This window comes from Notothenia coriiceps, unplaced genomic scaffold (genome assembly GCF_000735185.1).
Source record: "Notothenia coriiceps isolate Sejong01 unplaced genomic scaffold, NC01 NC01_scaffold00017857, whole genome shotgun sequence".
NCBI classification, from domain to species: Eukaryota; Metazoa; Chordata; class Actinopteri; order Perciformes; family Nototheniidae; genus Notothenia; species Notothenia coriiceps.
In genome coordinates, this window is record NW_011350558.1 from 176,761 (window position 1) to 190,227 (window position 13,467).

Genomic DNA, 13,467 nt, shown 5'->3' on the forward strand with positions numbered 1-13,467 from the left:
TCAATGGCTGACTGAAGGCTGACCTGCCGCCAAATCTCTCATGGCAGGACGAGATGGCTGCTGCATACACTTTCACTGTGGAATGAGCAAGCCCTCTGTCCACCACTAACTGTAAGTAGGATAAAATAGAGCCCAACTNGTCCGTAGACATGTGCAATGCATTCGCAGAGCCAGCCTGACAGGCGTTTCTTGGATAGAGCTTTCCCGGTCACCCCGTCCCCGAAGCACACAAACAGCTGTTCAGTGCGTCTAAGGGCAGCTGTGCGCTCTACTTTACATGCTAACGCGTGCACCGGGCAGAGAAGGTGCAATTTAGCTTCCCTGGCCACACCATGGGGTGGAAGACTAAAACCCCCTAACGGAATAGCCCTCGACCTGAACGCACTCCTTAGGCTCTTGGACACAAAGGAAGGGTTCGGTCTGAGTGTCGCCCCACTCCGGTCCCCCCGAATCAACAAGCAACTCGGTTGCACCGACAGAGCGGTTAACTCGGACACTCTCTTGGCTGACGTTAAGGCAAGAAGCAAAGCTGTTTTCCACGACCATGCTTTCAGAGAGGAGAGCTCCAGAGGCTCAAATGGTCCTGAGGCCAGAGCCTCGAGCACTAAGGGCAGGTCCCACTACGGGGTGGAGACGTGCACCACAGGGCGCAGTCTCCTAACCCCCTGTAAAAACCGCAACATCAGTGGTTGACTAAAGGCAGACCTGCCACCAAATCCCTCATGACAGGACGAGATGGCTGCTGCATACATCTTCACTGTGGAATGCGCCAGCCCTCTGTCCACCAATAACTGTAAGTAGGATAAAATAGAGCCCAACTCACAAGATAGGGGCTCTATTCTCCGCTCCTCACACCATCGCTGGAATCCCAGCCACTTCGGCCTGTAACAGGCTGTGGTGGATCCAGCCCTAGCTGCCTGGATAGACTGAATAACACTGTCAGACAATCCACCCTGTCTCAGCCTGTCCCTCTCAGGAGCCAAGCCTGGAGAGGTTGGCCCAGAGTGGGTGACGCCCCGATTGCATCTGCCTTTTGAGACATCGCCCCCCAGTGCTGGGGAATCGCCCAGGGCTGGCCCACCTTCATCTGTGTCATCTCTGAGTACCACGGCGCCCCGACGCGATCCGGCGCTACTAGGATGACTGACAGACGTTCTCGCCTCACTCTTCCCAGGAGAGGGACAATGAGACGCAGCGGTGGAAAGGCGTAGAGCAGCTTCCTTGGCCATGGCTCGACAGTGCGGTCAAACCTAACCACACGTGACGCAACGCCACGGTGGCCAGGGACATCACACGTCTGGCGGCGGTAGCCATACTGTGGGCCAGATTATTCATCTCCCGTCCGGAGGCGGGGATGTCCTGCTGAGGGGTGATCAGCGAGACCCCCAACACGGCGAGATTACTGACTGCTGCTGCCATCTGCGCTCCGAGCCTGAACATCTTATCCAGATATTCCAGGATTTCACGGTCACGCGGCAGCAGGGGCAGAGGCTTTCTCCCCTCTGCCCACCCGGCTGCCTGCGGAAGCAGATGGGCCGCCAGGCTCTCATCCGGGGAGGGCACACCACCGGCCTCGGTGGCAGCGGTGGGGGGAGCTGTAAGCCTACGCGCTCCATCGCCATAGTCATCACCGCCGGGAAGTCCTGCCGCGCAGACCTGTGCTGCGGATCCCCCTGGAGGCCGCTGGAAGCATCGGACAACGAGGTGTCGTCGTCGTCCCTCTCCCCGACGAACGGGGCGGCCCTGTCCGCTGGCATGGCGAACACGAAGGGCACTCCGTCATCGTGCTCCTCCATCTCCACCACCTCGAGGTCCGGGTCCTCCGCCTCTTCCGGCGAGACATATCGCTCCTGGAAATGCTCCAGCCGCCAGCTTTTCTTGCCCAGTTGTTCCTTGCTTGCTGAAGAGGAAAGGATGACAGTCAGGAGGCGAGGCCTCCTTTTATACAGTGGGATGCACGCGCATTCAGGTAGGCCCACCCCGGGGCCAGCTACGTCTATAGAAGTCTCAGTGGACGAATGCTTGCATGATATGATCAAGGGGTAGTACCCATAGAGTCCAGTAGAGGGCGGAGCCTTTGAGAGATATAACATAAAGAAAAGCAAAAAAGGAGAACAAAACCAAGAAAACAGTGTACGACAGGAAAAGAGGTTAAAGACTTACACAAACATAAGAACATAATACAGACTTAGTAGAGTAATATCACTCAAAGTAAGTGTGTGTGTGTGTGTGTGTGTGTGTGTGTGTGTGTGTGTGTGTGTGTGTGTGTGTGTGTGTGTGTGTGTGTGTGTGTGTGTGTGTGTGTGTGTCAGATGTGGCGTCAGGGGAAAGGAGATTTCTTCCAGGGTGTTTTGTTTCTGGCTGAGCTCAGCACCCCGTTTGTCTGTCTTGGGAAAGTACTCATCCAGGTATACCAATCCTATACATAAATAAGATATATATCTGTTAAAATATAATTATATGTTTTAATGTCAAGATGATTTGGTAATAAATGAATGATTTCAAGATACATTGGCTTATTATATATCACATTTAATGTTAAAAAAATCAAGACCTTAAAAAATACTTTTGCAATATTGTCCTGTCTGAGCCTTCATACTTCCTCCCCTGTGGTCAGTACCAGCAGCAGCACACTGTGCTGCACAAAGTGAATGGAGTCCTGATGCTGCTCGCCTTCTTCTGCTGCCGGGTCCTCCTCTTCCCTTACCTGTACTACGCCTACAGCAGGTAAAGTAACTCATTACTTCTAGTACTTCATTTTTCACTACTGCAATACATTTCAGAGGTAACTATTGTTTTATTTCACTAGACTTAATTTATTTAACATCAGCTTGAGTTACTTTTCATTATTGGTTATTATTTGCAAAATAGCCTACATTTTCAAATTACAAAAAAAGAACATGTGCCATGTTCTTTGTTTAGTTTATATTGTGTAAAAAAAATGTATTTTGAAATTATATTAACAAAATATATTGTATAGAATAAAAAATATATACAAAAGAGCACATATACATTAAATATATTAAGCATAGAATTACAAATATATATAATAAAAAAATTTTTTTTTAAAGGCCACATATGAAATTGTGAGAAATCATACAGATACAATTAAATATATAATTGATCACATTGAATGTATGTTCTTTGCAGTGAAAGTTGTGTTATCATTTCATTTTTATTTTAGCATCAATCACTAAATGGCAATTCAACAGATTCCTCTGATATGTTTTTAATACTAAAAGAAACCTGCATTTTCTCCTATTTAATAACGGGATTTTTTAAAATATATAATATAACAAAAATTGATTAATTTTATTTTTTGTAGCAGGGGATGTAGGGGATGATTTAAAATATTATTTTAGCTTAATTTAGACTTAATTACCTTTAGTATAGAAAGACAAATCACCTATGTGTTGAGGGTGTTTTTAGAACATTATTCGTTTTCAATCTAGTTACATGGAAAGATGTCCATAAAGACTTCTGAAAATATAATATGACGCAAAAATATGCTTTCCTTATAAAACAAATACTTTTTTGCTAACTTCCTGTCAGGAGACAAACTGTTTAAAGACACAGCGCCATCCAGTGGAAACTTGCAGGTGGTTGTTTTTCTAGCTAAATCAGTGTTTTCCAATCCTAGCTAATATCTTTGCCATAGTTTCCTCACATTTTTTGTTGGTACATTAATGCTTCTTTTAGTTTTATAAAAGTTTTTATAACTGTTTTTTAATTTTCTACTTACTGTTATTTTTCCATTTTCTTTTAATTTCTCTTATCGTGTTTATGTGCACCAATATACACCATTTTAGTTGCACAATAATGTATGTTGCACTGATTTATTGCACTCTTTTATTTAGTTTTTACGTATTCAGTGTTGTCTGTTCAACTGTTGGAAGGAAGATTTTTTTTAGCCAAAAACTAAGCATTTTAATCATTGAGTTTGAATCAAAGCAAATTCCATGAATGTGAAAACAGACTTCCTTTCAAAAAACTTCCCTCTGGGCCCCACGATCCCTTGTGAAGCTTAACTGCGACCGTGGGTCATGTTTTTACCACTGAATAGTAATGAGCATGATTGACTCTTTGTGTCTAAGGTATGCGTCCATCCCCGTGTACGTGGTGCCCCTGGTGGCCCCGTGGCAGTGCAACCTGGGGGCCGCCCTGCTGTGGCCCCTGCAGCTCTACTGGTTCACTCTGATCTGCAGAGGGGCCCTCCGCCTGTCCTTCACCGGTGGATGGTCCAAATCAACGTGTAAAGCTGACAATGACTGCTGCCTGAGCTCCAGTAACGGCTGCAGGAAGAGAACATGAGGCAACACAACGGACTCTGCACATGTTCCGTTCACTTCAAAGGAAACCTCAAATCCTCAACAAGGGTCATTTCTGTTATGCAATAACATCTTTTTCCACATAACCTGCTTCCTCATTATTTTCTTGAACACTTCTGAGTTTAAGATGGTCTCTATTTTATATATACAGAATAAACCAATGCAATGAACATCAAAATAACTATTAACAGTAAAATACTCAAAATATTTCTTTATTATTATTTTAAAGGCCATGGTAATTTATGTTTAATTGTACATTATATGTACAGTCAATGATTGTATATATGTATCGGAAACAGCAATATTGAGTCATAGTTAATTGGAAATAAAAACAGAAGTGAATACAAAATTAAAAGGTAAATCAAAATGTTAACATGTGAACATAAATGAAAGAAAACATGCTAGTAAGTTAGTACAACATGTTGAAATAAACAGAAGCAAAACAACATAAATAAATAAATAGGGAGTGTTGAAATACAAACAGAAAATATTGAAATGTAAAACAAAATAAATAAAGAATAAATAAGTAAATAACATATATGGAAATATATACAGAAATAGCTACAATAATGAATAGATATTATATATTTATTTAAAAATTACGAAAAATTAGTTTATTCTCTTACATATTTTTTCCCCTGTGTATTGTTTTTATTTATTCATCTTTATGTTGACATGTATATATTTGAATCTCTTTATTTGTACTTTTCTCTGAGCTGGTGCAGGTTAAACCAGTATCCCTGCTCTTATACAATTACTAAATATACTAATATTCTAATGATATCATTTGGGCTATAATATTATGAGAATGCACTACTACATTGTTATAATTGAAATACTTGAACTATATTTTATTGAATATCTTACATACTTTAACAGCATATTTTGTGTGGTATAGTACAATATTATTGATTTGTAGTATACTAGTTTTAGTTTAGAGACATATGACTTTTAAAATATTTATAATAGGAGTAGTGTCGTACCCTTTGTTTTTAAAACTAAATCACTTTTTGTCATTATTATTTGTACAACTGGTGCTTGTTTTATCAATTACATAATTAATAACATACGAGCTTATGTTTTTTTTCTTCTCCAAGCACATTTTGGCTGCATTTTTGTATTAAATATTCTATATAAATACATATATAAATAAAGCTGAGTTTGTACTTTTTCTAAAATAAGCTGAAGGATATTTTTCCACTACAGTTTGTTTGCTTGTTTGTTTGTTTGTTTACTGAGATAGGGGTGGAAATCCGGGAGGAAGGTGTCAGTCTACGTCGCTGTTCTCCCACGGGGCTCATTTTCCCGTTTACCTTCACATGTGTGTCACTCGAAACGACTCGTCCGGTTAAATCCAGCGGTTTTTTTAAATACTTTTTTTAAACTGCAGCTGTCAACGACCGAACACCGACCTAACGTACTACCGAACCATCGCGAGAGTCAGGGGCAGTGTGCGAGAAGGACGGGTCCAGGCAAGGCATAGCAATATTCATATTTAGCAACAACAACAACAACCTTTAACGAAGAAATATTATTATTTCGTTATGTGAGTAAAAGATGGATGAAATGTGTGCCACCACACAGACACGGATGAAAACACTGGACTCTGATGTACAGGTAGAGAAAACACACACAACATTGTGCTGAAGCAATATTGATAGCTAAGCTAGCTGGTTTATTAATAGCTAAGCTAACAGGCTAACGGTTAGCTTAGCTCGCAAATACTCTTTCGTTATAGCTGCTTGTTGTTGGGATGATTCATTATGTGGCGACATGTTATACAAAATAAGACATATGATACCAATTATTATTAAATAAAGATGCTAATTATCAGCAGGTCCGTTAGTTAGCTGACGTTGGTTAGCTATTGTTAGCTAGCGAACGTTACACGTCTTTAAAGAAAGCTGAATGAGCAACACTCACATTGCTAGTTCATGTTAGCTAGCTAACAAGTGCGAATGTGATATTTGAAGACATTCATTAATAATTATCAATAATTGATATGTTTGACAGTGGTGGAGGATGTGTTCAGTTAATATAGTAAATGCACAACTGTAATCCTGTAAAAATACTATGTTACAGTAAAAAGTCCTGCCCTGAAAATGTTACTCCAGTTAAAGTATAGGTTATAATCAAGAACATGTTGTTAAAGCATTTAAAGTATAAACATGTCCCAGATATGACCACTTTACTATTATACTCGATATCATTATATTTGTTTTACTCTTGCAATAATGTAAAAGCAAGGTTTAACTTTTGTAGTTGGTAAAGGTATAGCTCTTTTTTTACAAACTGAAGATGATGTGTATTATGGTTTATCTGCGTATTATCAATGAGTCGTTTGCTTTGTAATAATAGTGGAGATAATAAGAAATGGCGTCCCAATGACCCAAAACCCAAATCGACATATTAACCATGTGTGCTTTGACCAAACCTCCATTTACTTGTATTACTAACATATTAACATTACGAGGTGGAAAAAGCAGCACATTTTCTCGCTTTTGAAATCATGTTTATAAATAAAAAATTTAATTAATATTTACATTATACTAATCAACTTTGATTGTGTTTACGAAAACCTTGATCTGAGGAGAATTTAAAGCTGTCAGATAAATGTAGTTTGAGTAAGTAATATAAATTAAAGAACTTGTTCCCAACACAAATCAGAGCTGATTTCTAAATCCTCCATCTGACTAACAAGGTAACTCTAATCACATCCTGTACGCTGGTTATTTAAATGTTACCTGGTTTAATTAAACGTTGTTGGGCTCCCCTCCTTTGCAGGTAATTCTCACGTCAAATGTGGAAAGCTCTGCAGATTATTTTTTCAAATCCAGGCTTGAACAGATTGTTATGTGCTTTGGTCTGGATAGACTAATAGCCTTCATTCTGTTGTTGTTGTTGTGGTGATAGCTCTCTTAATTTCTCGACCTTATTTCTGTTGCAACCTCTGATGTAATATTCTTCACCTGTTAATTACCAGCCTTCATAGTATTATGAAACTGATCTCACAGTTTGTTTCTGTGTTTTTACAGGATGTGGCCACGCTTCTCTGGATGTATGACAGATAGTGAAGAAAGGGCAGGTCTAACTAATCCATCCTCCTCTTCCCATCCTGCTACTGGCTGTCTGAATCTGATATTTTCTTGCTGAAAGTATTACAATTATAAAAATAATGTAGCAGAAAGCTTAGCCTTGAAGATATTTGACCTCTTTTAACTCCATCTTGCGTGGGTCCGGTGCATTTCAAGTCTTCATTTTAGATGGGGCTCCTGAGCACGACACTTAAGTTCACACTCATTTGTAAATGATTAGACCAATGTGCCGTGTTTGCCCCCAGTCAGTGACCCCAGCTGTGCAATCACTTCAGCTTTCTGTCGTATGTTTGAAGTGATTTGATTGACCATCAGGATGAACGGCTCTCTTTTAACCCCGCCCAGCCCGCGGGCGGCAAACTCCTCTCCTCTACCTCCTTCCCCCTCCCCGTCTCCATCCCCTCCATCTCCCTCCATGCTGCCTATGTCGCCCCGGCCGCCCCCTCTCCCCCCTCTGGTTAGCCCTCCACCACAAGCTCACCCATCCTCCCTGTCAGACACCCCCACCCCCTCCCCCTCGCCCTGCCTGAGTTGGACCGAATTCTGTGAGCTCCACGCCCGCGTTGCAGCCGGTGACTTTGCACGGCACTTTCGGGCTTTCCTCCTGGAGAACCCCCACTACTCTTCGGACTCGGCGTCCGCCTTCTGCCGGCGCTTTACCGACCGCTTCGTCCGTCACTTCCAGAGTGAGCTGGAGGGGGCGCTCCCGCCGAGCTGTGCTTCTGGGGACGACGACATGGCGAGCTGGGCTCCCCAGTCAGACGCTACTTCCCTGGAAGAAGAAGCAGTCTCCCCTCTGTCGGCGACTGGGGCCGCTGTCCTCCCGTGCCCCCCCACCAACACAATGCGGGCTTTATCCAAGCCAGCACCGGCACGACTGGTGTTAGAGAACCGCGGTGGTGACAGGTTCCAAGATTCCTACGCCCACACCCAAGTCCTGCCTCCATCCTCATCATCGTCATGCTGCTCCTCAGTGGGAGGCAACAATGGGAGGCGTGAGGAGCGGGGTGCCATGATGGCTCCGGGGAACGGGGAAGCTCCAGTGGAGGAAGAGGAGGACAGCTGGTTAGGGGTGGCATCTGTGGGGGAAGACGTGGAGCCAGAGGAGCAGGAGGCAGAGTTGGCGGAGGTGGATGGTGCAGACCCCTCCTACACTATTTCACCTTCCTCGTCCTCTCCCCCGCCCGGTAACAGTACGCCCAACTCCTCCAAAAACAAACTGAAGAAGCGCTTTTCTCTGCGGAGTGTGGGGCGTAGTGTGCGGGGGAGCGTGCGGGGCATCCTGCACTGGCGAAGCTCCTCCAGCGACTCCTCCCAGAGCCAGCTGCCCTCCAGCTACAGCTACACCATGGGCGTGCAGGATGCCACGCTGGTGTCAAGCTCAAAGAGGAACTCTGGCACACAGCCTCCTACACCCACCTCCTCCATGCCCGTTTCCCTCTCCATGCCCCTCTCCCTTCCCCACTCCTCCTCCTCCTCGCTGCCGCCCTCATCTTCAAGTAGCGCCACCTCTCTGTCTCTCTCTGAGGCGGCGAGGGATCGGCGGCGGAGCAACGGCGAGGGATGCGAGAAGGAAAAGTGGAGCCATCGTCTTGAGAAGCTCAGACTGTCACGATCCCCTCCCCCTCTCCTCACTCCGACCAACGCCGGCCCTCACTCCGGCTCCTCTACGCTGCCACCCAGCAGCGCCGCCGCAGCCGGCATGGGACCCCCCAGGAAGGTGGGCCGGCTGGTGCGGGAGGGTGGGGTGAGTGTCAGTTCATCCAATGACGAGCTAAGCGGAAGCCACGGCTTCTCCGGCTTCTCCTTTGGGCTGCTGCACCACGGTACGGACAACAACAACGCTGCCTCTGGATCCTCCGCTGCCGCTCAGGGGGGGGTGCAGCCGCTGGCCAGCGGGGGGAACGTCCCTTGGAGAGGAGGACGCTGGCATAAGTGTCGTCTGGTCCTCAAAGAGAGGGACCGGGAAGGGGGGGAGCGAGGAGAGGAGTACTACCTGGAATTCTTCATTCCACCTAAAGTAAGTTTGGGAAATTGAAACATGTTTAATTGAAATACTTTTAGCATTACAAGGTCAGATCAACTTTATTGATCCCTGCCAAGCAAACTGAAGTATCACTGCAGCACAGGTGCAAGAGCAGTTGTTTAGGTTTGTATTTAGAGTAAAAATTATCTCCTTTTTATATTTGAGTTATTGCTCATTAGTGTTTTATATTGTTTAGGTTGCTTTTTATTTGTATTTGGTTTCTGCTGTAACAGTGACATTTCCCGCGGGGATTAATTACCCTATTACCCTACCTGCTTACCTATAAATATAGAAGCATTGTGAACATCTACTATATACATACAAAACATTTCTAAATGCTATATACACAAACAATATATTAAATAGTCACAGACAATAGGAGGAGCAAAGGATTTACACAATGCCTTGCAAAAGTATTCACCCTCCTTGGCAAATTTGATTTTTCGAAAATTTGTATTATTTGATGTCTAAAACTTTTGAAGATGCAACAAATATTTGTTATTGTGAAAAAACATGAGGGTGCATAACAATCACCCCCCCAAAATCAATACTTTGTAGAGCCACCTTTTGCAGCGATAACAGCTGCAAGTCTCTTGGGGTATGTGTCTATAAGCTTGGCACATCTTTCCACTGGGATTTGTTTCAATTCTTCTTGGCAAAACTGCTCCAGCTCCTTTAGGTTAGATGGGTTCGGGTTAGGGTTAGGGTAATGTTCTGAATCGAGTGGCCTGTGTTCATCGTCCATAACATACGCCTGCCCATACCATAACCCCACCACCACCATGGGCCACTCGATTCACAACAGAGACAGTGGGTGAAACTGGTAGGTTTTTCGCCTGTTTGGAGAGTTTATATCCAGTTTACTACGTTTTAACATTGCTATTGCTTTGTAAGTCGGGGGCGGGAGATTCATGTGATTGGTTGTTGGTCGCGTTGCTCGCAAAAAATTGCCAAGCTTCAGACACGCCCAGCTTCAAGATTTTTTGATGCCTGTAGTGTAGACGGGCCGTAAGGCACACCTGTGCAATAATCATGCTGTCTAATCAGCATCTTGATATGCCACACCTGTGAGGTGGGATGGATTATCTCGGCAAAGGAGAAGTGCTCACTATCACAGATTTTTTCAGATTTGTGAACAATATTTGAGAGAAATGGTTATTTTGTGTATATAGAAAATGTTTTAGATCTTTGAGTTCATCCCATGAAAAATGGGAGCAAAAACAAAAGTGTTGCGTTTATATTTTTGTTCAGTGTAATTATTCCCAGAATGATATTAGTGGTTTGTACAGAGGGCTCAGAGATCAATGCGGCCAAGTGAATCTAGGGAATTCCCAAATAAAAGGAGGTTTAGGAAATGTCTCTATTTAAATCATCAAAACTAAACACACATTTGGGAAGGATTAAAGGTGTAATATGTAGTGTCACCTCAGCCCTTGTAGAAATACAATATTGTTTGAATCAGTAATTCAATAATGTCCCATCTTTGTCTTATTTGGCTCAAAAGCTTAGAGTGTAAGACTTGGAGAGGTTTGGGAAGTTGGATGGTTTGACTGGCCAATAACTTATTTTCCATTGCGATGGTTAGCGAGTATTTAATCTAAAAAATGAATATTTCTGCCTCCTCGACTGTTTAATAATTAATATTGTGCTAAGAGGTGAAACCCATCTCATATCAAAACTCACCATTCCATGAACAAACATCAATATATTATCACTCCAAGACAGGAGTTCTCTTGAGTTGGAGGGCACGCTCTTCGCTAACAAAGCAGGTGAATACACCCTCAGCTAGTTAACACTCTAACACCAAGCATTTGAAATTGTTAGCTGACACTATTATAAAAAAGGAGATTAATTACTATTACAACATTCTGAAAGTCATCACAAATATAACATTAAGCGCTCTGATCGCCAGACATTTCCTCACATACTGTTGCACATTTGTAAAAACCAAACCACTAGAATTATGGGGAGGGTGGAGCCAACGTTCCACCGCAATCCCAATGTTTGTGTTTTATTTGTGTAAACGGTTACCACAATGATTTCCCTAAGTCATATCTAAACTTTAGATTATTAACCAAAACAGAATATCTTTCAATACTGTTTCATTTGGTTGGTTAATGATGCTCATTGTGTGCACCTGTAGCCCAGTAAAGATACACAACTTCATAAACATGTTGTCATTGAGTGTTTGACCAAGGAGTTGGTTAAGTACCATTTTCAATGTGTCTGTAGCACACTTTCATGACAATCATGAAATAAGGTGTTTGTATTCTTTGTGTCTTATTGTTAGTGGTTCAAATGCTAGATGACCAAGTTTGATTACGTTGTCAAAACAGACTTTCAAATTGAAGAGGCGCTACAATTTGGCCATGAAAAGGACAACATGTTTTTGTCTGTTAGCTTGTTTGTTTTTTTTTAGATTCAGGTGGGTTTGGGTTGTATAAACTGCACACCTCCCCCAAAAAAGAACAACAGGGCTAACCAGAACAGACATAATGAGCAGCAATTAAGATTATACAAAAACCCTGTAAGAGAAGCTTAACTACTAATTTAGAAGGTGTAAACATCCTTTGATATCCGGATTGCTGAGGCATTCAATTTGCTTTAGTGTTTTTGTACTTGAAGTTTTCTATTTGCATTCAGTCCTTAGTCCGAAAAAGCTGGCGTATTATTTACTAATGAGTTAGCTCTCCATGAAGTATGTAAATGCTGACGTGGATGTGAGTGAGTTTGTAGGGAGAGTTGTAGTATATTCATGACTAAGAGAAAATCATGACCCGACAACACATTAAGGTTACAAAGTAGGCTGCAAAACCAGACAGTTTGCATGGCTACCCTCTCTTAAACTTGCTAAGCTAAAGCCCTCTTACAAAGATGGTGAATGTCTATGTTGATGTGCTGTTAGGGTGAGTGAAGCAGGCAGGACCCAATTGCAGAATAAACTGAAAAAATACCTTTATTTCAAGGTTTAAGGAACAAACAGAACACTACCTCATGAACACAGTCAACAACAAACAATGAACCAACCATGACAGACAGAAAAACCAGAACTTAAATACACACAAGACTAATCACACAAACAAGACACAGGTGAGGAGGGAGGAGAAAACACAGGGGCACCAGGTGAACACAATCGGGTAATTAGGTAGGNCTTGGTTGGTTGGTTCTGTTACGGTTGAGTGAAGGAAGCAGGACCTAAATGCAGATTAAACTGATTATACCTTTATTTCAAGGATAACAAATAGAATTTGGACAGACAGAACACTCACCGGTGAACACAGTCAACAACTAACGACGAACCAACAATGACAGACAGAAAAACCAGAACTTAAATACACACAAGACCAATCACACAAACAAGACACAGGTGAGGAGGGAGGAGAAAACACAGGGGCACCAGGTGAACACAATCGGGTAATTAGGTAGGAGGGACAGACAGGCAGCAACAGGCAAGACAGGAAACCAAAGACAGATCTAAACAAGACAAAACACAACGCAGACAGAAAACCAAAGACAGATCTAGACAAGACAAAACACAACACAGACAGATCGTGACAGTCTGTTGATACTTGCCAAGGCTTTATTGGACGATAGTTCATTGTAGTGGGCTCTTTGTAATGTAAATTTGCATTGTAGATCAGGTGTGTCGTTAACGGCCCATCCACACAGCGGCGTGCGTTGAAGCTTCAACGCTTCTGCCCATTCACTTTGAATGGGGTGACGTCACGCTTCGCCGAACTGCATTGTGGGGAGCGTTGCTCGCGTCAAAAGTTGAGCAATGTTCAACTTTTGACGCCTCGCAGAAGCGTCAGCCAATGAAATCCCGTTTATTCAAATCTGCCAGTACAAGCGCTAGCCAATCAAACCCTGTGTATGCTGGGAGAGACTACGCAGGTCATTTCCTCATATTCCAAAAAATGGAGGGAAAATTCATTATAGCGGTAGTGAATCACCCGGTGCTGTATGATCAGTCTCTGTTCATCTACCGGGATACCGTAGCGTCAACGCATGCTGCTGT

The 13,467-nt window shown here is 43.0% G+C and overlaps 2 protein-coding genes across 2 annotated transcripts; both read left to right on the forward strand.

Annotated features, from left to right (window-relative positions):
• Window positions 1-2,312: 2,312 nt before the first annotated feature.
• On the forward strand, window positions 2,313-4,431 carry LOC104950644 (protein FAM57B-like). The gene is made up of 3 exons (XM_010777189.1): window positions 2,313-2,408; window positions 2,618-2,727; window positions 4,095-4,431. The coding sequence occupies exons 1-3, from the start codon at window positions 2,313-2,315 to the stop codon at window positions 4,309-4,311; spliced, it is 423 nt and encodes a 140-aa protein (XP_010775491.1). The 3' UTR covers window positions 4,312-4,431.
• Window positions 4,432-5,764: 1,333 nt separating this feature from the next.
• sh2b1 (SH2B adaptor protein 1) lies at window positions 5,765-9,461 on the forward strand. The gene is made up of 2 exons (XM_010777193.1): window positions 5,765-5,945; window positions 7,364-9,461. Exon 2 carries the CDS (start codon window positions 7,740-7,742, stop codon window positions 9,459-9,461), a length of 1,722 nt encoding a protein of 573 aa, XP_010775495.1. The 5' UTR covers window positions 5,765-5,945; window positions 7,364-7,739.
• The last annotated feature ends 4,006 nt before the right edge of the window (window positions 9,462-13,467 follow it).

What these genes read in the sequence shown, in the direction of transcription:
- sh2b1 (XM_010777193.1), top strand. Translation starts at nt 7,740, where the DNA reads ATGAACGGCTCTCTTTTAACCCCGCCCAGCCCGCGGGCGGCAAACTCC.
- LOC104950644 (XM_010777189.1), top strand. Translation starts at nt 2,313, where the DNA reads ATGTGGCGTCAGGGGAAAGGAGATTTCTTCCAGGGTGTTTTGTTTCTG. An exon ending in TTGGGAAAGTACTCATCCAG is followed by an intron (nt 2,409 to 2,617) that starts GTATACCAATCC and finishes CCCTGTGGTCAG; the next exon opens with TACCAGCAGCAGCACACTGT. An exon ending in CTGTACTACGCCTACAGCAG is followed by an intron (nt 2,728 to 4,094) that starts GTAAAGTAACTC and finishes TTTGTGTCTAAG; the next exon opens with GTATGCGTCCATCCCCGTGT.